Below are 21,297 nucleotides of genomic sequence, written 5' to 3'. Positions count from 1 at the left end.
GGCTGCCCAAAGAAGAGTGCGCCAGGGTCAGGCAGGGAAGCAAATAAATAAATCTGCTCATTCCTGACAGTGGGCAGCCACCGGTGCATTAGGTCGGGGAGGATGAATGGGGATCTCCTTGGATGATTAGCTAAGATTTCGATGGGCAGGGCCCTGTCCCTTTCTCTCCCCCTCCCCAGATGAACATTTGGACAGAGTACTTGTGTTTTGCCTCTGCCCATGGTAACCAAGTCTCCTTTTCGGGGAGGAGGAATGGGCTTCGGTAAACAGATCTATTTGTGTGACTCCTATTACTCATTTGAAGCAATGTCACTCCTTTTTCCACTGTGGTCTGTGTGTGTGAGTCAGAGAGAGCCTAAACAGGCTTCTTTGAATTGATGGCTCACTCCCAGCCTCTCTTGACCAACTGCCAACCCAGCAGGGCGTAGCTTACCAACAAATCTTTTTTTTTTTTTTTAAAGTCAGACTGATTCATAGAAACTCCTTTAAAACAGAGTGAAAAGAAACCGCCCATCACACACCCCAGCACACTAGCGCTGGAAACTTTTAACCTCGGGAAGCAGGTCCTTCCTCTCGCCGTGGTCACATACCTCCAGAAGAGCAGACCAGACAGCCACCAGCTCCAGCTCCCCAGGACGCCTCAGTCACTTGGACCTCAGGTAGGACAGCTTCCAACGCTGTGGGGAAGCTCAGCAAACTTTCTCTTTCCTTCTCTGCTCTCCTTCTCCTGACCTAGTAGTCATCTAAGCCTTGCTTTTTCTTTTTTCTTGTGCTATTTTTCCTGTGATCCTCTGAATTGAATTCTTGAAACTTCTGGCTACAAGTGGATACCCAGACAACTTTTTCTATAAGGTTCAGGAAAATGCCTTATGACGGGGAGTTGGGAGCCTCCAGGGAAATCAGCGGGCCTGGGCTGTGATTACGTTTTGCAGGAACTGGGTTCTTGCTTGGGAGCAGGGACTTTGGAACATGCCGGGATAAGGGATTCTTTACGGAGGAAACACTGCATACCTTTGAAGGACATACGTACTTGCCAGATGTTTTCCAGGTTGTCTGTTTTGATTCACGTTGCTTCAGGATTTGAGTTGTTTCTCTTGTCGTTGTTTGCTGGTCTTTTTTGGATGATGGATAGATAGGTGCTTTTCAGTTCACTTTTGCTGTTGCATTTACAGCTCGTTCATTCACTTCTGTATAAATGTCAGTGTTGTTTCTCCCCTCGGGGATGGGAGGAGGGGGTGGGTTTGTTTAAAGAAAACAGAGAGGTGGGGGTATCAATAGGAGTTTGAAATGAAATGTGGGAGGGTTTCATTCGGTGCAAATCAGCCTGATGTGGAACCCAGAGCTCCTTCTCTCCTTGCCAGATGTAGAGGATGGGAAGAGGCAGGAGGGAAACTGGGTTTGGAGGAAAGGGTGGGTCATGTAGGGGAGCTTCATTTGCTCCTGTTAAAAAAAATGTTGAATGGCTTTGTGCTTCCACCCCAGAAATTTTAGTGCTGAGTGAAAAGATGGCGTATTAGAAATAATAAACTAATTTTTTTAGGTGCATGGAAGGAAGTGATTGTTTGGGACCATTTATCTTCTCACTCTTCCAAAATGTGGTTGTGCAAATGCAAAACCCTCTCGCTAATCAGAAAGTGAATCTGGAGAAAGGAAGAAGGGTGATTTCTATTTGCTTTTGTTTTGTTTTGTTTTAGGTTAGCATTTTGGTTGAGGTGTGGCCCCTTTCGACATAGATACTCTATTTTTTTTTTTGCTCCCCTACATAAACAAGCCGAGGAAGATGACAGGATTCAGCTTGTCTGGCGAAATGAGGCTTTTCCTTTGGAAATGCCATGCGTTGGAAGAGAAGATTTAAATGCAATCAGCCTGTATACACTGTACAGACAGGCGCCTCGTAAAACTGCCCTGGAGGGGATGATTAACTAAGTGCAAGGGAAACTTTTCAAGATGCAGGGAACTCTCACATTTGCTTCGAATGTTTATTATTTCCAGATTACATGGCTGTGGATGAAGGGAAGCCATTATTACAGTTGGTAGTAATGGTATTCTGTGAATCCAGTATGAATCTTTCTGTAGTTCTTGTGCAAGTTTAAACTCTAGGCACTACTTAACCGGCCAGCAGACAGAAAATACTGAGAAATCTGCGGGTGTAGACCATCCTGAATTGCATTTTGTGGTGCAGCGTTTCCCGATACACTGTCGTTCTAGAAGTGAGAAAATACACTGTTATGTTATTTCCCGAAGTTTGAGGGCAATTTTGAAAATGCTGTTCTAATTCCTGTTTTCCCTGCTGCCTCCAAGAAATGGTGAGGGAGCTCCTAAGCTGCAGGAGTTTTTCTGGATTTCAGCTGTAAGTCTTTGAAAATCCTGAAATGGGAGGGCTATTTTTTTCCCCTGCTGCCCCCCCCCGCCCCCGCAGGGGCGGATTGGATTCCACCGCAGACTCTGAAGAATGGGGCGGGGGTGGAGTGCTGTCTGGAGGGCTGCAGGCCATCCGGTCTGGCGTCCTGGTCAGAGGACCCCCCAGATTTTACATTGTTTGAGGGCACTAAACTATCCTGGGAGTTGGCAGAAGGCCATCAAGGGCCAACCGAGAGTGGACTCCATCCCAGAACAGAGGCTGGCTACCTCCCAGGAGGACAGGGCACATCTCTGAGGAAAGGAAAGACATCCCTTCCACTGACCAGAAGGACTGTGACTTTCTCAACTCTTCCTGCTTCCCTCTGGAGACCAGCTTAGGCCCACCCAGTTCCCAGGGACCAGCCAGACTCTGGGGGATGTAGAGCCTCTTGGCTTGGTCCGGGGGGGTGGGGTGGGGGGCTCTGGGGGCTTTCTTTCAGTCCAGGATGCACTGGGATCAATGGAGAGAGCAGTCAGAGACCTAGAAGACTTACAGACGAGGCAAAATCCTGTTCTGCAGACTCCTCAGAGCCTGATTGGGGAGTATATCTGAAAAATGGCCACAGAAAAGGGCACAAGGCAAATTTAGTTATGTTCTATCTTTAATTTTGTGTATCAGATTCTCAGTTTGGGAGGGATTCTCAGTTTGAAGATCAATTCATTCATTCTCCCACCATATGCAGAAGTCCTATTTTAACACCACCTTGGACAGATGGCCATTTTACATGTCCTTAAAATATCCAGAAGAGGGGGGCTCCCTACCTCAGAGTGCGCCTCCATGCTTCCCTCCCCCATGCCGCCCCCACGTTGCTGGACAGCTCTGATTATTAGAAAATCTTAAATCTGGCACAATTGGCTTCTCTGTAACTTCTATACTTCGTTCCTAGTTCTGCAGTCCTGGGCGCGCAGAAATTCTCTATTCCGTTTTTGTTGTTGTTCTTCCCAGTGCCCCTTAGCCTCTAAACACTTGACCCTTAATTAATACTTAATGGGTAAAGCTTGATGGATCAGTATGATTATTATTACCTAAGACTCAAAAAGAACAGGAAAACTTTTTAAAGCTTTGAAACCATAAACATAGTCGGCCATACCCACGTGATCTGATTCTGAGGTATTTCATTTTCTAAATACATGAATCCGGTTTCTTCTTTAACTTACCACATGTATATACGTGGATGCCTAACACAAAAGCTGGGAGACATCTGGGGCTTTTGGATGTACATACTCGGAGGTACGCACCCAGTTGCTACCCACGAGGCCATGGTTGAATCAGTCCCAAACCAGAGACACAGTCTTCTAAGTTGGCCCTGTTGGGGCGATCCCATAACTTGGCTTATAGTTCCTATAGCTCACGTTGTTACCACCCGTCATGATAACTACAGGAACAAGTTGCCAACCCATTGTAACTCTGGACTAATTGCTGGCTTGCAAAATGGACGTCAATCCTGGAGAAGAGCTCATAATCTTCAGCCAGTGTAGATGTGAAATTTTCTGACAATAAATTTCTCTTTTCCAATCCTCTTCCTAGTTCTGCTTAGATGATCCCAAATTTCTATTCAGTAATCAAGGGAGCCCAAATATGGTTCCAATTAGTTTACTTGAATTCACAAACCTCTCCCCCACCAAAACACTCATGTCTTGAGACCACTCTTATAACCCTTCAGTCCTTGGTGACCTGACTGGGTAAAAATAATTTCTCTTAATTTAACTGGGAGATCCACTGACACTGAAGCATAAAGATAACCGTACAAACCCTTGTGGAGATTGCTGTTTCTCTCTCTTCCTTTTTAAAAATCTTTGGGTCAGCGTTTTCTTCCCTGTTTTGGATATGGGCATTTCCTTGGAACTAAAATGGACTCCTCTGCTCTTGGTGCCATTGGCTTTATGTGGATGTGGCAGCTTTTGTAGTTCCTGAGTCTGTTTCATGAATTCTCTCTTCAAATGGGGTCGTTAAAATCGAGAACATAGGCATAGTGGTTGAAAGTGGGGGCAAGAATCTTGGGCCCGATGCAAAGTGGCTGAATAGGGAGCTGGAGGGCTGTGGTCTTGGCCTGACTCTGCCCTATGACCATGGGCAAGTCACTTGTCTTCTTGATGGAGGGAACTGAACTTGATGGGCTTTGGAGACCATTGAAATTCTAGCGTTCTACGATGTTATCGTCCTGTTTTGGAAATCCCTTGGCCCATGCTAAGAGTTTAATCCATAAAAATTGGTAGAAAAGTTAAATGAGGCATCATGTTGCATTGCAGGGCATGTTACAAAGGATTAAGGGCCCAGGCAGCCTCCTCTGCTCATCCACTCAGATTCCTTAGGCCTCATCATCAGATAGCAATGAGCATTCACCCAACTCTTGGAAGACAAGGAAGAGGTTTGATTAATGAAACATCAAGGATGCCAGCTGATGAGAAGAGGCAGGCTATATAAGCCTGTTAAGACATTGACAACAGCAAGGGATTCACGAGTAACCGAACCAGGTTCAGGGAGAGACTGAGCTGGTCCTGGGAAAGGAACTCCACCCTCTTCTCTGGGAGGGAGACCCAGCAGCGGGAGGGTGTGGCGGTAAAGGTGTAGATGAGAGCGAATAGGAGGAGAGGAGGGGGAGGGGGCAAGTACAAATGCCCGCTGTTCCTTAGGCCTGTGCTTTGAGGGAGAGAAGAGGTGAGTGAAGTGGAAAGAGAAAGACAGGGAGAAGGCCAAAGAGCAAGGGAGAAGTGTGAGGAGGATTCCACTCTCCTTTCCTTCGTCTTTTTTTTTAAAAGTAGGCTCCACACCCAGTGTGGAGCCCAACCTGGGGCTGGAACTCACGACCCTGAGATCAAGACCTGAGCTGAGATCAAGAAGCGGAAGCTTACACGACTGAGCCACCCAGGCGCCCCTTATTTCCTTCCCTTCTTGTCTGGGGACCACCCAACCCTCAGTGTTTCAGAACAGTCCTTAGGGCCAAATATTCTGTTCTGTGTCCCCTCAAAGCCGGGGTGGGGGGGTGGCGGGGGGCATTTGTTGCTCAAGTAACAAATGTGGGTCAATACAGGCTTGGTGTTATTTGAATTTCCATTGAATATTTATGCCAACAGGCCAGTGATCTCTCTTGGTTTTCCCTCTTTTCCGATGGGTCAGATCAGAGCTAAAAGCAAAATGAGGTCCTTGATCCTTTGGCTTCTTTCAAAGAATCAAAGACCCCTTCTTAGGGGGCTGGAGATGGGGAACTGGAGAGAGGTTTGCCCCCCTGAAACAGTTGAGTTGGGCGGGCGGGTGCGTTCCAACTTCCCTTTGCCGGATGTGGCTTTGGTGGGAAAGGGACCCGGGTGCTTTGGGCGGGGGCCAGGATGGAATGTTGGAAGCGTGTCTCAGCGCTTGCAGTGTGGGGGCCTCGCAGACCTGACTCCGCCGTTGGGCCTGCTCAGCCCTATGACAGGAAGCCGCCGCCGCCCTCCGCACCCTTTTGAGGGGCCATGCAGACCCTCTGATTAACTAGGAGCTGGTGGGAGGAACAGAGTGAAGGGGAGCTCTGGGAGGAATTCTAGAACGTCTGCCGAGCCCTGAGACAAATCTGGGAGAGAGAAGATCATGCTGGAGTGGGAGAGGCCTGGCTTGGGAGATGGGAGATGGTGGGCTTCGGTTCTGGTTCTGGTTGCGCTCTGGGGAAGGTGCATTTCCTCCTTTGTTCAGGGATCCGAGTAGAGGGCCTCGATGCCTCTAAACCCCTGAAGAACCAAGCGCCCCCAAGGAGACTGCGAGCCCCTGGCGCGCCCCTGGCGCGCACCCGGCGCCCTGGCGCGCATCCCGCTGCAGGCTGCGCGCCCCCCAGTTGCGCGGGCTCTCGCCGCCGCAGCTTTGCGGGCTGAAGCGTCTTGCCGCCACCTACCGGCCACGCGCCTAAGCGCCGCCGGGCCCGGACCACACCTTGATTTTCTTCCCAAACCCTAGTTATGGTCCTGGCAACCTCTCCCTCGAAGACGTTCTGGTCGCCAGAACACTCCTCTTTTGTCAGAAGCAGAAGACAACTGCAGCTTCTGTTCTCACCCGGGGGCCATCGCCCCGTGGCCTGGCCAGCTGCGGTCTGGGGGCGTGGGCCGGCCGCCGCATCGCGGCCCGGGTCCGGATGTTGCCAGATACACCCCTCCTTGGATGTGAAGGAGGACAAGGGGAAATGAGAGAGAGAGAGAGAGAGAGAGATTACTCTCCTTGGGAGCATTTGCAAAAACAAGATTCATGCTACTTGTTTGCCTTGAGCATAGTTGCTGGCCCTCAGATTCTAGAGAAGCTTAAAGCCCATTCTGCTGGCCTGAGCCTCTCACTGTACATAAAGGAACAGAAAGACAAACCGCCGACCCTATAGCCTTTGCCCTGCAGGCACCAATCCTCACACAAGCCCTCTGAGGCCTATAGATCCCAGTTAGGAAGTGCTGGAGTCAACAAATCACCTTAATGTACACTAACTATCTTACAATTTTAATATGCCAATTATACCTCAACAACACTGAAATTAAAAAAAAAAAAAAGTTGTGGCGCAGGATTTGAACCTGGTACCTATGCTCTACCACTATGTACTCTGTCTCTGTAGGAGCCACCAGCCGGAGGTAATGGGATTTTCCCAGAGTCAGCACTTACTCAGAGGCAAAATCTGTTTCAGATTTTGTTTGTCTAATAGGTGCTCCCTTTCCTTCCTTCCTTCCTTCCTTCCTCCCTCCCTTCCTTCCTTCCTTCCTCCCTCCCTCCCTCCTTTCCTCTCTCTACCTCTTTCTCTCTTTTCTTCCTCCCTCCCATCCTTTCTTCCTTCCTCCCTCCCTCCCTCTCTCTTTCCTTCCATCCTTCCTTCCTTCCTCCTTCCCTCTCTCTCTCTTTCCTTCCATCCTTCCATCCTTCCTCCCTTCCTCCTTCCTTTCTTTCTCTTTCTTTCTTTCTTCCTTTCTTTTTAATAGCATGCTTGCTCCCCCCCCTCATCCCCAACTATGCGAGAGTCTGTGCTCATTTACACCAGTGACAGATACACACTACTCTTCCTATAATAACCCCCATTTATTATCGATAGACCACATTTGGGAAACGGAACTCCCTTTCCGCCAAGACCATGAAAACATAGTTATTTTCCCTGGAGCATGCAGTTACTTTTGTGGCTTGATTCCTGATGTTTCTTCTGGTCACAACATCTGCCCTGCACGTAAAAACATCAGGCCCCAGAATGACGTGGATATAGTGAGGACAACCTGAAATTCTTTCCTTCCACACCAAACATCAGATATCCAGAGGCAGGAGGAAATGGTCCTTTGAGATCCTTTCTCTCCCCATGTTTCCCACGGAGAAATTAACATCCCCCTCTCCCACCCCTATGTAAAAACAATATTTAGAATGGAAAGTACGCCCACATAAAACAACAATAACAATGGCCAGAAAAGCTCATCCAAGGTCTCATCCCCTCAACCTGCTTTTAATCCCAGCCTTTTCCTCCTCTGGATATATCCTTTCCGACTGCTCCCAAAAGAGAGTGTTTCCTTTTCTGCTTTGGTGTTAAATGGACATCCACTTTGCTAACCCAAACGATCCTCCACAGGACACACGTCAAAAGAAACCGACCAAAGCAGAATGAGACTGATGTGTAGAGAATAGAAAGGTGTTGGTGCTGCCAGTCTGCACAGGGAGAAGTGACAGGCCGCTGGGTGTCATGCTAGGGAGATGGCCAGAGATAGTGGCTGACTCCCGGAGATCATGTGACCAGGGGCAGCTTTGTCTTTCATGTTCTCTCATGCCTTGCAGGAAACACCATGTCGTTGGTCAGATGGTGTGAGACAGCTTTCTTCAAAGTTCACCAGAAAGTTTTCCAGAAAGAGATGGAGATTTCATAATCGGGAAAACACAAATCAGTGAAAAGACAGAATAGCGTCTAACAGTTGAATAAAATCAAGGCTGTGTTATGACGTGATTGAGATTTGGGGATCTTAGATGATCTTGGCTAGTTCTCTGGTAGCCTGAAAGGTGTGCGCAAAGGTGACCATTCTAGAAAAGGTCTGAAGAGGCCGCTTTAGATTAAGGGCAGAACTAAGATCAGGGATAGTAGTTGCCAAGAGCAGATTCTGATGCGTTGTCAGGAGGACTTCCCAATGGGAGGGTCTTGGCAAGTAGTGAGCTCCCCGTCACTGGAGGAATGTACGCATGACTTAGGTAGTTCTGTGGTGTAGATTTGTAGTTGAGGTTCATATATTGGGGAGGAATTTTAAGGCCCCTCTTCTCAGTCCAGAGGTTCTATAACTTAAAGAGATAGAAAAGTTAAATCCGTGGACAAATTAGTGTTTAGAAATTTAAGATATTTTCCTTGCATCTACTTATTTCCTCTTAAATAAAAGGCAACAAACACATATATACCCTTGTATATTCAAATGTCAAAGTTACCCAGGAAATATTCGTATGTTTACAAAGATATTTATATAGCAATATGTAACAGAGTTTGCATATGATAAGATGCTCAATACAGAGTTATAGTAATATAAATAATTTCTAAAAATTACAAAGGACTAAAGTTCATGTATGTAAGAAAAAATATTGCCTTCCTAATAACATTTATTTGCTCACTGAATGGAAGTTTACTTGGTACCTGTCATAGATAAGACTGTCCCTGCAGAAACTTAGAATCTTAAGGCTTGGGGAGCCAAATATTTCCATAAGTAGTCCTGTTACCAGGCAGGCTGCCATTAGTGGTTTTAATAAAGGGCTATGTAAGGACTCTAGCATAGTGGGGAAAATGACTACTTCTGACCTGTGTATCTGGGAAGGCTTCCTAGAGGAGGCAGAGTTTAGGCTTCCTAGAGGAGGCAGGGTTTGAGCTTCCTTGAAAAATTTTCGATAGGTAGTTCCTGGAGGAAGGACACTTAAAAGCAGGGCTTTTTCTTTGGAAACCACGTTCTCAGGATTTCCAGGGCCACAGTAAGGTGTTTGGAGCCTCTTTCCCAGTGATGAGTGGGAGGGGGTGGTGAGGTGTTTGGAGGATTTTGAGCAGAGGAGTGACAAGGTTGGATAATGCAGTGGTGTGGAGGATATGTCAGAGAAGGAGGAGCTCAGAAGGAGGATCATGCCAGAGGCTGATGCTGGGGTCCAGGTTAGGATCTGAACTGGGCAAGGACGATGTGAGCAGAAGTAAGGAATAGATGAGGGGTAAATAATGGAGGAAGAACTCATGACCTGACTTGCTTTGGGCAATATCATCCGAGAGGAAGGAGAGATGGGGAATTTGGCAGCTGGCCATTATTACTCCCTTCTCCCCAGAGAAGATTGGGTTATCCAAGGCGGTCAGGAAAATGACTAAACTGTCTTCTAGCTAGCCAGCGGATTCACGTGCTCTCAGAAAGCTCTCTTGCACCATCTGGTAGAGGAAGCCTCCACTGTGCCTTTGTCTGGGAGAATCTCACCCACTCTCAAATGAATCATGGACGTTTGAGCTCTGCGAGACTCCCCCTCTGCTCACACAGCCCCTGCCCTCCCCACCCTCCACCCCCATTTCTGATTATGTTACACCCCCAGGTTCAGGCTAGTTCTTCAGTGAGTCAAGCCCAGGATTTCCACCACTTCCTTTGCTGGAGAAGTGGGTTTTTGATTGTTCTGTTCTGCTGTATTGTTCCCAATTACTGTGACTTAGACCACCCTTAAAGAACTGTATCATCCAGACTCTGGTGGCGGCCGTTCAATAAACACACTCTGCGGCAGGAAGAAGTTATCTGACCCTAGCTTAACAACCATGGATCCAAATTACGAACATCTGAACTCCCCTACTGTGTCTTTAAAAGTCAATTACCCTCAAAGTCTCTGCAGTATTAGGTACTCATCAGAAAAGGAAAGGTGTTCACAGGGGCCTGATTGATTTCTCATGGTCACAGCACCCTAAAAGCAAAGGCAAAGAAGCAATGCAAGGCAGTCTCGGAGCTATGTTCCTTTGGTTCTTTCATATTTTAGGGGAGTAGGAAGCCATAAAAGGAAGGCAAGAAACCAATAAAGATTTAAGCTAATGGAGACAACTGGAGAGGACAGTTATCTCCCCCACCTCCACCCCACATGAATTAGTCCTTTACACCTCCAATCCCCAGCAATGGTAATTCTCAAGGTCATTTCTGCTAACTGTAATAATTTTCTTTTAACAAAGAACTTAATCCAAATCTAGAATGGTCAGTGGTTGTGAGGTTTGCATCGGGACTAGGAGCATAAAGAGACTGCTCCTCCTCTGTGGGCTGGGCAATTTGAGAAGAAAAGGGGAAGTTTGGTCAAGAATAAAAGATGGTGGTGGTAGAAAGGGAACCGGCTGGCTTGTGCGTTTGAAAGAAAGAACAACAGAAAAGGGATGTCAGAGAGCTGATGTGTGGCCCTAAGTCTCTTAACTTCCTTTTCTCTTAGCACTCAACTTCTCTCTAGAGTCCACATTCATGCCTCCTATACTTTTCTCAGTTTCCCACCCAGTGCAGTGATAGCCCTGAGTACCCCTGTCCCAAGAAGTCCTACTCTGCTTACAGGGATGGGTGGAGAAATGTGATCCTGGCACCTCGCATAGAACAGTCAGTGGATGTCCTATCCTTCGAGAACACTGTGAATGGACTAGTGTTGTGGGCCTGGGTCTGAGAGCTGAAGTACCTTAAATGATTTTATGGGAGTTCCCAAGCAACCAACTGAGAAACTTTGGGACTGCCCAGTGCACAAATGCTCTGAGGGACAGGCATTGCTCCTAAGTGTTCAGAATTGCAATGCTGTTATTTTGTACTTCCTGGTTCGAGCTGTCCAGCTGTGACTAAGGGTATGCTTTCCACGGGAGAGTGCCATCCAAAGCATTTTAGAGAGGTCTGAGGGAGAAGTCAGTTATTGTTGTAGTGAAACAAATTGCCAAGAAAGTTGTAGCAGCCAGTACTTCCAGTGATACGAACGTTCGGAAATGGTGTCTTTTCAGTGATTTTGTACGACACAAGATACACACCAGGGTAGGGAATGAGTCTCCCTGCAAGCTACGCGGCAAGTAGTGGGTGGGTAGGAGTTTCAAGAGCCTGAGACCTTCTGTTGTTTATTCCCATTGTGCTCTGCTGTTCGATAGATCCCCAGACATTCACCCGCTAGGTAGCTCTCATGGTTGCCTATAAATATATCAAGATTTGCCCTTCCACGCACCTCTGGCTGAGGGTTTCTCTGCTGGGCACTCTCTAGTATGGGCACTGGAAGGGGTAATCCAGGTTAGAAACTTAAGAAGATAGTTCATTCTGCTTCCAAATGCGTTGGGGAGGGCCACCGAAAACAGTGGAAGCCCCTCTAAGCTGACAATGGATGACACTAACGAAACCTACGAAATTGGGGGGCAGTGAAAAGATGGAGAAGCTGTATGCATTGTGTACTAGCTCCAGCTAGCTAGCCCCTACTTCCGGCTGGATGCAGCAGCCAAAAGCAGAGGGAATTACGTGTTCCTTACAATAAGAGCCCCAGCTAACCCAAGACATTTTTGCTCCTTTCCTTGGTGGACAGATGTGGTAAAATCACAGGAATCTAAGAAGAAAGAGAGTCACCTCTTTGCTCAGTTCCCCGACCCACTCCTCTGGCCTGCACCAGGCAAGGCAATAATGATCAGGTGGGGCTTTGGTTTAGATCAGCAGTGAGATCCAGACTTGGGTCCTGCAGCAATGGCAATGGGTCTCATTTCACAAGCAGACCAGAGCACACCTAGTTAAAATGCACCATGTTCAGGCCAGGGACCAAACACTGCTCATGTCAGGCAAAGAGAGCCTCTGCAGACAACTGGCCTGGGCTAAAGTGGCCAGGACACAACAACAGAGCACACGCAACACAGATGGGGAAATGCCAGGCCCTGAAAAACAGGGAGCACTACACAGCAGGGCACTATTAGACCTCTTGTTCATAAGGCCATTACCCTTAGATCAGGAGTGAGATCCGGAGGCTGGGGGTACAGTGGATGGGCTGAAGTGAGGTGCAGTAGGAAGATGGTACATGGAATGCAATAACGATCAAGTCATCAAAATGGAGAGGGCGAGCAGGGATGAAAACAATGAGACTTACTCTGGAGGGTTACATAGCAACCCAAGGAGACAGAAAGGGTTGCTGAATTCCCAACAACATGTAAGGCAGGGAACTCACAGTGTTTCCTCCACCTCATTTAAGAGGCCTCACTTGGTGTGTTATACTCTGTTCTGGGCCCTTCAACCACCTCCGTCTATTAGGAGGAGGATGTTTGTCAGTTAGAAGTCAAAGGAATAAAAAAGACATTTATAGAGCCCAAAGAGTATTAAACATATGACTTGTTATGTAATATTTGTAATTCCCTACAGTCAGCCTCCTCCTTTCCCCATGAAGGGCAAGATCAGGGATCCAGTGATGGTATGAATTTTGGGGGTGTTGGGAGGACGGTCAGGGTTGAGAAGAGTGAGCTTTCTCCTTCTGATTCCTGAGGGTGTGTTCTTAGTAGTCTCCCCACTCGCAGGGCAGGGATTAGGCATAATGGCAATTTCTAAGAGGACCAAAATGATTTATATACCCCGCGTGGTGAAGTACATAGCAGATATCCTATTACTTGTACTTAACATGGGGTAGCCTGGTGACTAACTGACTTGTTATGTTGGTAACAGCTACTCTCAGTTTCATAGGATATTAATAGTAATGCTAATAACCACAACCAAAGCAGCCCCATTAGTATCTGCCGTGTGGTGGATGCTGCTGGTTTCACAAACATGATCCATAACTCGTATTTTCCTGTGTCATTGGCATTACAGCCCCCACTTTATAGAGGAGGACACTGAGAATGGAAGGACATAACTAGATGATTCTAACTCAACCTGTTTAACTCAAAAACCTCTTTTCACTGTGCTTTAAAGTAAAGCAGAAAATTGTGGACGTGTGCGTGACCCGCGGGAAGCAAAAATGAATTTGAATGTGCAGAGAGATTATTAATAGTGGCACGAAAGCTCCAAACTCTCCCCTGAGGCGGCAGGATAAACTTCATGATTTTTGTCATTCACAGTGAAATTGGACAAATCCCTACAAAGTAGCCTGGGTTGGAGGGAAATGCTGGGACTGGGAAGGAAGGCAGGGGTTGTTGGAGCAGGTTGGGAAGCCACAGGCTGCCTCTCATTCCTGGCCTGCAAAGAGCAAAGCCCCTTCGTGTACATGAGAACTTTCTAGATTTTTTTTTTTTAAAGACCATTTTAGATTTTGAATACCTGATGGGGAAAGTGAGAGGAGATAAAAGGCACTTGGAGTGTTGAGACGAGCATCAGTGCTGGCCACTAAGTACCCGGGACAATAGGAAAGTGGCTCCAGCAGGCTCAAAGCTTCAATTAAATTAGGTGGAGTGAGAGAGAGAAGCGGGACAATTGCAGGATGTGCCCAGCCATCTCCTCCCTAGGTGGGGACATCCACACCTCCACCCTGGTGTGAATAACCTGCAGCTCTCTGAACGGAGCCCTCCCTCTGCAGCTGACATAAATCAGAAGAGCCACTCCCATGTGCATCCTTCACACTTTCTTTATGATCAATGGGCTCCCTTCTCCTCTGCTGAGATTATGGCTGAACAGTTTGGTTTATCTATGCCCATTCTTTTTTTTTTTTTTTTTTTTAAAGATTTTATTTATTTATTTGACAGAGAGAGACGCAGCGAGAGAGGGAACACAAGCAGGGGGAGTGGGAGAGGGAGAAGCAGGCCTCCCGCCGAGCAGGGAGCCTGATGCGGGGCTCGATCCCAGGACTCCAGGATCATGACCTGAGCCGAAGGCAGACACTTAACGACTGAGCCACCCAGGCGCCCCTATCTATGCCCATTCTTAATCCATATTCATTCCCAATCCTCCCACCATGTGATTTATGCATTTGCCTATCTTCTCCATGGACTCCTGAAGGTTTGGACGATGTGTAAATGTCATGCACAAACAGAAGGCCCGTTCAGTGGTGTTTCAGTCTGCATAGTTCAAAAGCCCCAGAACGGACATACTGCATCAAAGAAAACACAGCATTATGCCCCAGACCAATAGCAGAGTCCCTCCCATGAGGCACATACAGCCCCAAGGCTCAGGTGCAGCAATACAAATCTGAAATGTTCAATCAGTAGGTGATCAGACCATTACACTTTAATTAGGTTGTTATAATTATTGAATACCAAACAGCATTGTAATAACAGAAGTTGGGGCTCTTACATTTTACATCTCACCCGGGAGCAAATGAGTAGCCTATTCAGTCTATGGGCATTGAGTGTTAGCTGCTATTTGGCAGAAGGGATCCACTTCTATTAATGTCACGGGGCGAACAGTTTGATAGAGCCGCAGACGCTTCCCTAGTGGAAAATGGAAATTTATGGGACATTGTTGCACAGAGACCTGGAAATTACAGCTGCAAAAAGGCCTTTTAAAAGATCAAAGTCTTCTTTTGGTTCTTAAGACACAAACAAAATAAAACATGAATAGTGATAAAGTTTGTGTGTGTGTGTTTCCGGAAACACGCTTTATTAGAGAGAGGAGTATATAAATACTTGAGAAGCAGAATTATGTTTATATTTAAGTATATGTAAATAGATGAGGCACTTAGGAAACTAGATTAACAAGAGGTTTTCAGGAATTTATAATGAAATAGTGATGGCTTTTATTGAAATTCTTCCTGATTTTAGCAGATAGTCCACACGTGTGGGGAAGCTGAATCGTCTGATTGAATCTGAGAGTAACCCCCCCCCCCCTTATCTTCTCTTTTCTTTTCAGAACTCTTCGTTGCTCTTTGAGGCATCAAAAAGCCAAGATGTTGGTATTACTGGCTGGTATCTTTGTGGTCCACATCGCCACTGTCATCATGTTATTTGTCTCCACCATTGCCAATGTGAGTAGTATGTTCTTTTGTTCATTCATTCACCCAGAAATTATCTGAATATTTACATAAAGTGCTACAAAAGAAGTTTGAGCCACAATCCCTGCCCCTTGGGAATATACAGTTTCGTTGTGGGAAAAAAAAAAAAGCACCCACTGGCACGTCAAACACTGAAATAGCAGGAGGAGAAAAGCCGGTGTCTACCAGAGTAATCCCGCCAGGGCTGTGGGCGTCTAGAGGCTGGAGAAGACAATGAGGCTTCTCCAGTCCTTGGCAGAACCTTCTCCGGAGGTAGAGCTTGGAGGATGGGTAGATGGGCGGGGTCTCTTGGCGGAAGATGAATGGCAGAAAGAGCACAGGGATGCATTTCAGTCAGGAGTGCTAGCCAAGGTGCCCCGGTGAGAGGGAGAGGCTTTGTTCAGGGCAGCATGGGGATACCCATGCGGTGAGAGCAGAGCTTCCTTTCCTTCTGGGAACCTTGATTCGAAGGATAGAGGGGAGAGAGAAACGATGAGAGGCTTTGGTTGCCAGACTGACACATTCAAATTCTGAACTGAGAAGAGCATGTGAAGGTGGAATTGTGCCAGATTAACCTGGTTCCAGGGAATTAACTCACTCAAGCAAAACAATGTAAAAAATATTTTTCTCTCTGAACCTTGGGCTACTCTGACCTCTAGCGGTCGTTTATAGCACCACATTTGCTTTTATTGTGCTGTTCTCAGAAAGAAAAAAGACAGCCCCGGGCACACAAAAGTCAAGGCCATCCATCACTAGACGGGCAAATGGTGGTTCCAGAATCTGATAGAGCCATGTTACAGTTAAAGGACAAATGGGTTTTGAAGTTCAGATAGGAGAGTTTGGCTATCATTGGTGGATGTGGTCGCCAGGAGCAAGGCTGATTTAAGAATCCTAGCCCATGAGCCCTCCTCCAGGCTGTGGGTCAGCCATTCCGGGCCCCAACCCCCAAGTCTCTCAGGGTAACAAGCCTGATAAGTGACTTCAGACAGCTTTAGTGGGTGCCAAAGTGCTGAATATCTGAATTATCAGCTCCTAATATAGGGCTTGGCATACAGTTGTTTATTGAATCAAGAGCAGGTGATCACACATCCTTGGCCCTGGCCTTCCAGCAGTGCTCATTCTAATAGGTGCTCTGCGTGGACAAGCCGGGTGTTTGTTTTCCAGAAGAATAATTGTTTTTCTTGAGCCGGGTGGGAAGGGACACTGGCACCACAGTGAGTCTTGAGGAATACATGTTGGTCACTCTTCTACTTTCAGGGGCCCCCACATCCTTCTGCTTGGATGGAAGTGACTTCTTGACACCAAGACTCATTGCTGTTTTCTTCGTTGTCCATATGTTTCGTATTTGCCTCTAGTTGAGCGTGTTTTTTTTTTTTTAACCCCCTCAGGGCCCTTACATGAAATGGTCTTTTTTTTTTTTTAAGATTTTATTTATTTATTTGAGAGAGAGACAGAGAGAAAGAGAGAGCGAGCATGAGCAGTGGGGAGGGGCAGAAGGACAGGGAGAAGCAGGATCCCCGCTGAGCAGAGAGCCCCCTATGGGGCTTGATCCCAGGACCCCCAGATCATGACTTGAGCAGAAGGCAGACACTTAACCCACTGAGTCACCCAGACGCCCCTAAAATGGTCTTGATAGAGCATATGGATGGTACATACTTAAAACCAATTGCCTCATCCGATGTTTCTCTTTCTCAGAACCTCAGAATTTTAAACCACTATGATTGAATTACTTTTTTTTTTTTTTGAGTAATGAGGAATGTGAAGCCCAGAGAAGCTATGTGATTTTTCTTCAGTCACACAATCTTCCATCTTTTCTCTTGGCACCTCTGTGGCTTCAGTTTTGGTCACACCTCTTTTCCACCAAGAGGTGGGGTGCTTAGCCATATTTGGAGCTCCGTATGGGGTGTTGCCGAAGATTCGATCCGGACACAAATCTGATTTGCTATTTCTTTTCCTTTTAAAGCAGAGGGTCAGCTTTTTTTTTTTTTTTAAAGATTTTATTTATTTATTTGACAGACAGAGACACAGCGGGAGCCAGAACACAAGCAGGGGGAGCAGGAGAGGGAGAAACAGGCTTCCCGCTGAGCAGGGAGCCCGATGCGGGGCTCGATCCCAGGACCCCGGGATCATGACCTGAGCCGAAGGCAGACGCTTAACGACTGAGCCACCCAGGCGCCCCATGAGGGTCAGCTTTTAAACAACTGTTTGTTTCCTTTTGGTTTCAGGTCTGGGTGGTTTCGGATATTACCAAAGCATCAGTTGGTCTTTGGAAAAACTGTACCAGCGGCGGCTGTGATAACATCCTGTCATATGCCAGTGAAGGTATGTCTTAGAGGGCTGCGCTTGGTGGGGCGATTCCGGTGGTCGGGGAGGCGTGCAGCCTGTCGGGGATTGCTTAGCCCAATACGCTTGTTCTCCTCCTTCTGTGTCCACAGACGCCCTCAAGGCGGTGCAGGCCTTCATGATCCTTTCCATCATCTTCTCCGTCATCTCCCTCGTGGTCTTCGTGTTCCAGCTCTTCACCATGGAGAAGGGAAACCGCTTCTTCCTCTCGGGGGCCACCATGCTCGTGTGCTGTGAGTATCATAGGGGTGGGCTCCGGTTTATGCCAGAAAAGCTTTTTGGGGCGGCCTTACTGTGGGTGCTCCTGGCAGTTTGGACAGATGAGCACATGGCACATGGACAATTTTCTCCTCTGCTTTTTTGTTCTCTTTTTGAGAACCCCTGCTGGTGCTTGGATAAGTACTGTCATCTGCTTTAAACAGACTGCCATGTTTAAACCTAGTGCTCCTGGGGTGGGGTGGCGGGGGCGGGTGGCCACCAAGTGGCCAGGCCATGCCCACTGTAAGCACTTGTACACATGACACTTGAAGGCAGGATGGTGGGCGTCCTTAGACGAAGCCACTGCCACGGTGCATGCCAGTCATGCTGTTCTCTTTCTTCTGCCGTTCTTCCCCAACACACACAATTGGGTGCAAGTCTGTGTTCTTTTGCATCCTGGGCAGCCTGCCTACATATGCTGGGGTCCAGAAGGAAAAGCTGGGTGGTGGACGGGAAGTTCTGTGTTTTACTTCACACTTGTAGCTACACAAACCAGTGTGGGCGTGAGAGCCCAAACACCTCCAGTTTATCAGCACAACCATCAAGGTTGGTTGCTTCAGGGCAAATCAACATTACTATCGTATAGGGCTAAACAGCCAGATTTGAAATAGGATCTTTTAAAAGTTATACAATTTTTTTCTTTGTTTTAATATAAAAAAAACGGAAAATGAGACTTTTTTTTCGTCCCCCTTGCAGGGTTGTGCATTATGGTTGGGGTGTCCATCTATACTCATCATTATGCCGGTGGTTATAGAACCAGCTACTCGAACAGTCACCATGGCTACTCCTTCATCCTCACCTGGATCTGCTTCTGCTTTAGCTTCATCATTGGAGTGCTCTATCTAGTCCTGAGAAAGAAATAAGGCCGAACAAATTCACGGGGATCCGGGGGGTGGGGAGAAGGAAGCCGTTGAATCTGGGAGGGAAGTGGGAGATACTGTGCAGGAAAAACCGAGAGAGGGGAGGGGGGCGGGGAGGGGAAGTAGGGTGGGAGAGGCTGAAATCCAAACCATTCCCGAGGAGGTTCTCTGCCGGTGAGCCCCTGCCCTTGGGAGAAAGTAGTTGGCTAGCGCTCTGCTGCTCCCCGGATGCAGCCGGAGAGCCTCTCTCCAGCCACCAGACTTGGCCTTCAGCTGTTCTCAGTTACACACACTGCCTGGGGCCCCATTTACTGCCACACCATGGGCTTCACTCCTGAGGCTGAATTCTGGGTCTTGTGCTGCCGTCCTCAGACAGATTGCATCAAGTTAAAATAGCGGTACAAGTTCCAGCAAGAGCAGATCTTGTTTTTGTGTTGAATATGCTAAGCCTGGAAACCATCGTGCCTTTCTGACCCAAAGCAAAACATCACATTCCGGTCTGAAGGGCCCATACGAGGGCTTTGGCCAGTGAGCCATTATCTCTCTTTAGAACAGATATTTAACTCTATGGAACTCAGTGGTATTTGTGACGAAATGGGAGAAAGACATATAGTCCTAAGGCCAAATTGGTGGGTGAGTTAAACCAAGAAAGAGAACTTTTCACAGTGGAAGGCCTGGGGGATGATCAGAACCCAGACCGGACCTCACACAGCTGTCCCTCCCAGAGACCTCTTGCTATGGACTTTGCTAGGCCTCTCGCTTAAAGCCAAAGCAGCTCTTTTGGCATTTCTGTAAAGCCACTAATGACCAATTCCGTGGTGAAAGCACCACATAAATTATGGGACCAAGGGGCAATCTGGTGGCAGTCCTACAGTAGGGTTATGTTTTTAGGATCCCCCTGTCCATGCAGTCAGTGTTTCTTTTGAACACATACTGGGAAAGAGATGGACATGGTTCCTTGTAACATGATTTATTACTCTCCCTCTAAATTATAACTTTTGAGGATGTTTTGTCTAATTATCTGCGTTGGGGATCAGGATTCCTAGGCTCAGTGGTAGCTCTCTCTCTGATATGGGCTGGAGCCATTGCCTTTCCCACAGGTGAGGCAGGGCAATTCTGGAAGCTTAGTAAAACATAAACTAAAACCAAATAGATCCTTGGGTGAAAGGTGCTATATAACTGGAAAGTATTAAGCACACTAGATTTTGGTCATGATTAGAACAGAGAGCCTGCCTTCCCAGGAAAATTAGAAAATTCCCACAAGACAAATAAAAACATAGGTGTTGGGTGGATATTTTCTTTAAGAGAAAAAATAAAAAGCAAAAACTCTCGTGGTACCCAGTCATTTGGCGATTGGGCTGTCTGTTGCCATAGGAGCATTTCTATAGGACTTAGTAGCAGTATGTTATTCCTGGGTAAGCAGGCATGGCTCTAGCCTGGAGTAGCTGAGCCATCTCAGATTCTGTTGAAAGGGGTTGTTTTGGGAAGAAATTTCCTTTATTACCTGAGAAGAAGATCTACCCCGGGGGGGGGGGGGGGGGGGGATCTGAGACATCTTGCCTACTTTCCTTCTCCCAGCTCTCTCCTTATTCCATTTCTTACATAATTTTCCTTTCTGGGGGTTGTCATGCCATGATTGCTGGTATTTATGTAAAAGGACTATGACTAAGTGTATTGCTCTATGTTCATTCTGGTTAAGGGAATATTGAGGGCAGGCCACCAGATTACCTGGGCTGGGGGGAGAGAGATGGCAAGCAAAAACTGTGGGATGATGAACTTTTTAATTATGATTTAATTATCACATGATTATAGAAGGCTGTCTTATGTGCAGAAGCATACTTACATATCAGATATACCCAAAAGAGATACTTGCATTATGTTGAAAAGTCAAACTATGACTGGAGTGAACCATGTATTCCCTTGTCTTTTACTTTATTTCTGTGACATTTATGTCTCATGTAATTTGCATTACATTGGTGGGTTGTTCTAGTACTGTATTTGGCTTCTTTAATAGATCGATATTTCATATACTATAATTGTAAATATTTTGATACAAATGTTTATAACTCTAGGGATATAAAAATAGATTCTGACTCCCTTCACCGTGTGAATGTTTTCTTCCTAAAAAATGCAGGACAGTAGGGATAATAGTGACATTTATACCTAATGAAGTTGTCAATCAGTGTGATTTGAACAACTTGGCATTTATTTGAGACATTAAACTACTTTCTGGTTATACATTAGGCATTCTACAATAATTCTTTTAGGCAAATGAACGTTATTAGATATAGTTTTATCTTACATTAATTAAACCTCTAAAGCAAAAAATTAGAACTTCATAAGCTAATGCATCAGGGAGATGTTATGGTCTTGAATCAGAATGACTTATGACATTAAGAAATCAGATACTTGTAAAGTTTCTTTGAAATAGCCAATTCCTCTAATGTGTCTTCAAAATATAAAGCAATTCACAAAGGTATGCATCAAATACATACCTTTGCAGAAACTTATTCATTGCATAAACTGGGCATATCTGTAAGGGGCAGATGAGAAAAGGAAAGCTTTACTGCTTTCTGTGAGCAGTAAGGACTGGAATTAACA

The 21,297-nt window shown here is 46.6% G+C and overlaps 1 protein-coding gene across 1 annotated transcript; it reads left to right on the top strand.

Moving 5' to 3' along the window:
* Window positions 1–460: 460 nt before the first annotated feature.
* Window positions 461–20,798, top strand: EMP1 (epithelial membrane protein 1). Its single transcript, XM_035028182.1, has 5 exons — window positions 461–659; window positions 15,115–15,229; window positions 17,461–17,557; window positions 17,671–17,811; window positions 18,533–20,798. Exons 2-5 carry the CDS (start codon window positions 15,152–15,154, stop codon window positions 18,697–18,699), a joined length of 483 nt encoding a protein of 160 aa, XP_034884073.1. The 5' UTR covers window positions 461–659; window positions 15,115–15,151; the 3' UTR covers window positions 18,700–20,798.
* Window positions 20,799–21,297: the final 499 nt, after the last annotated feature.

Source organism: Mirounga leonina, unplaced genomic scaffold (genome assembly GCF_011800145.1).
Source record: "Mirounga leonina isolate KUSES-001 unplaced genomic scaffold, KU_Mleo_1.0 Mir_201, whole genome shotgun sequence".
Lineage (NCBI taxonomy): Eukaryota > Metazoa > Chordata > Mammalia > Carnivora > Phocidae > Mirounga > Mirounga leonina.
This window is presented reverse-complemented; position numbering and strand designations above follow the sequence as displayed.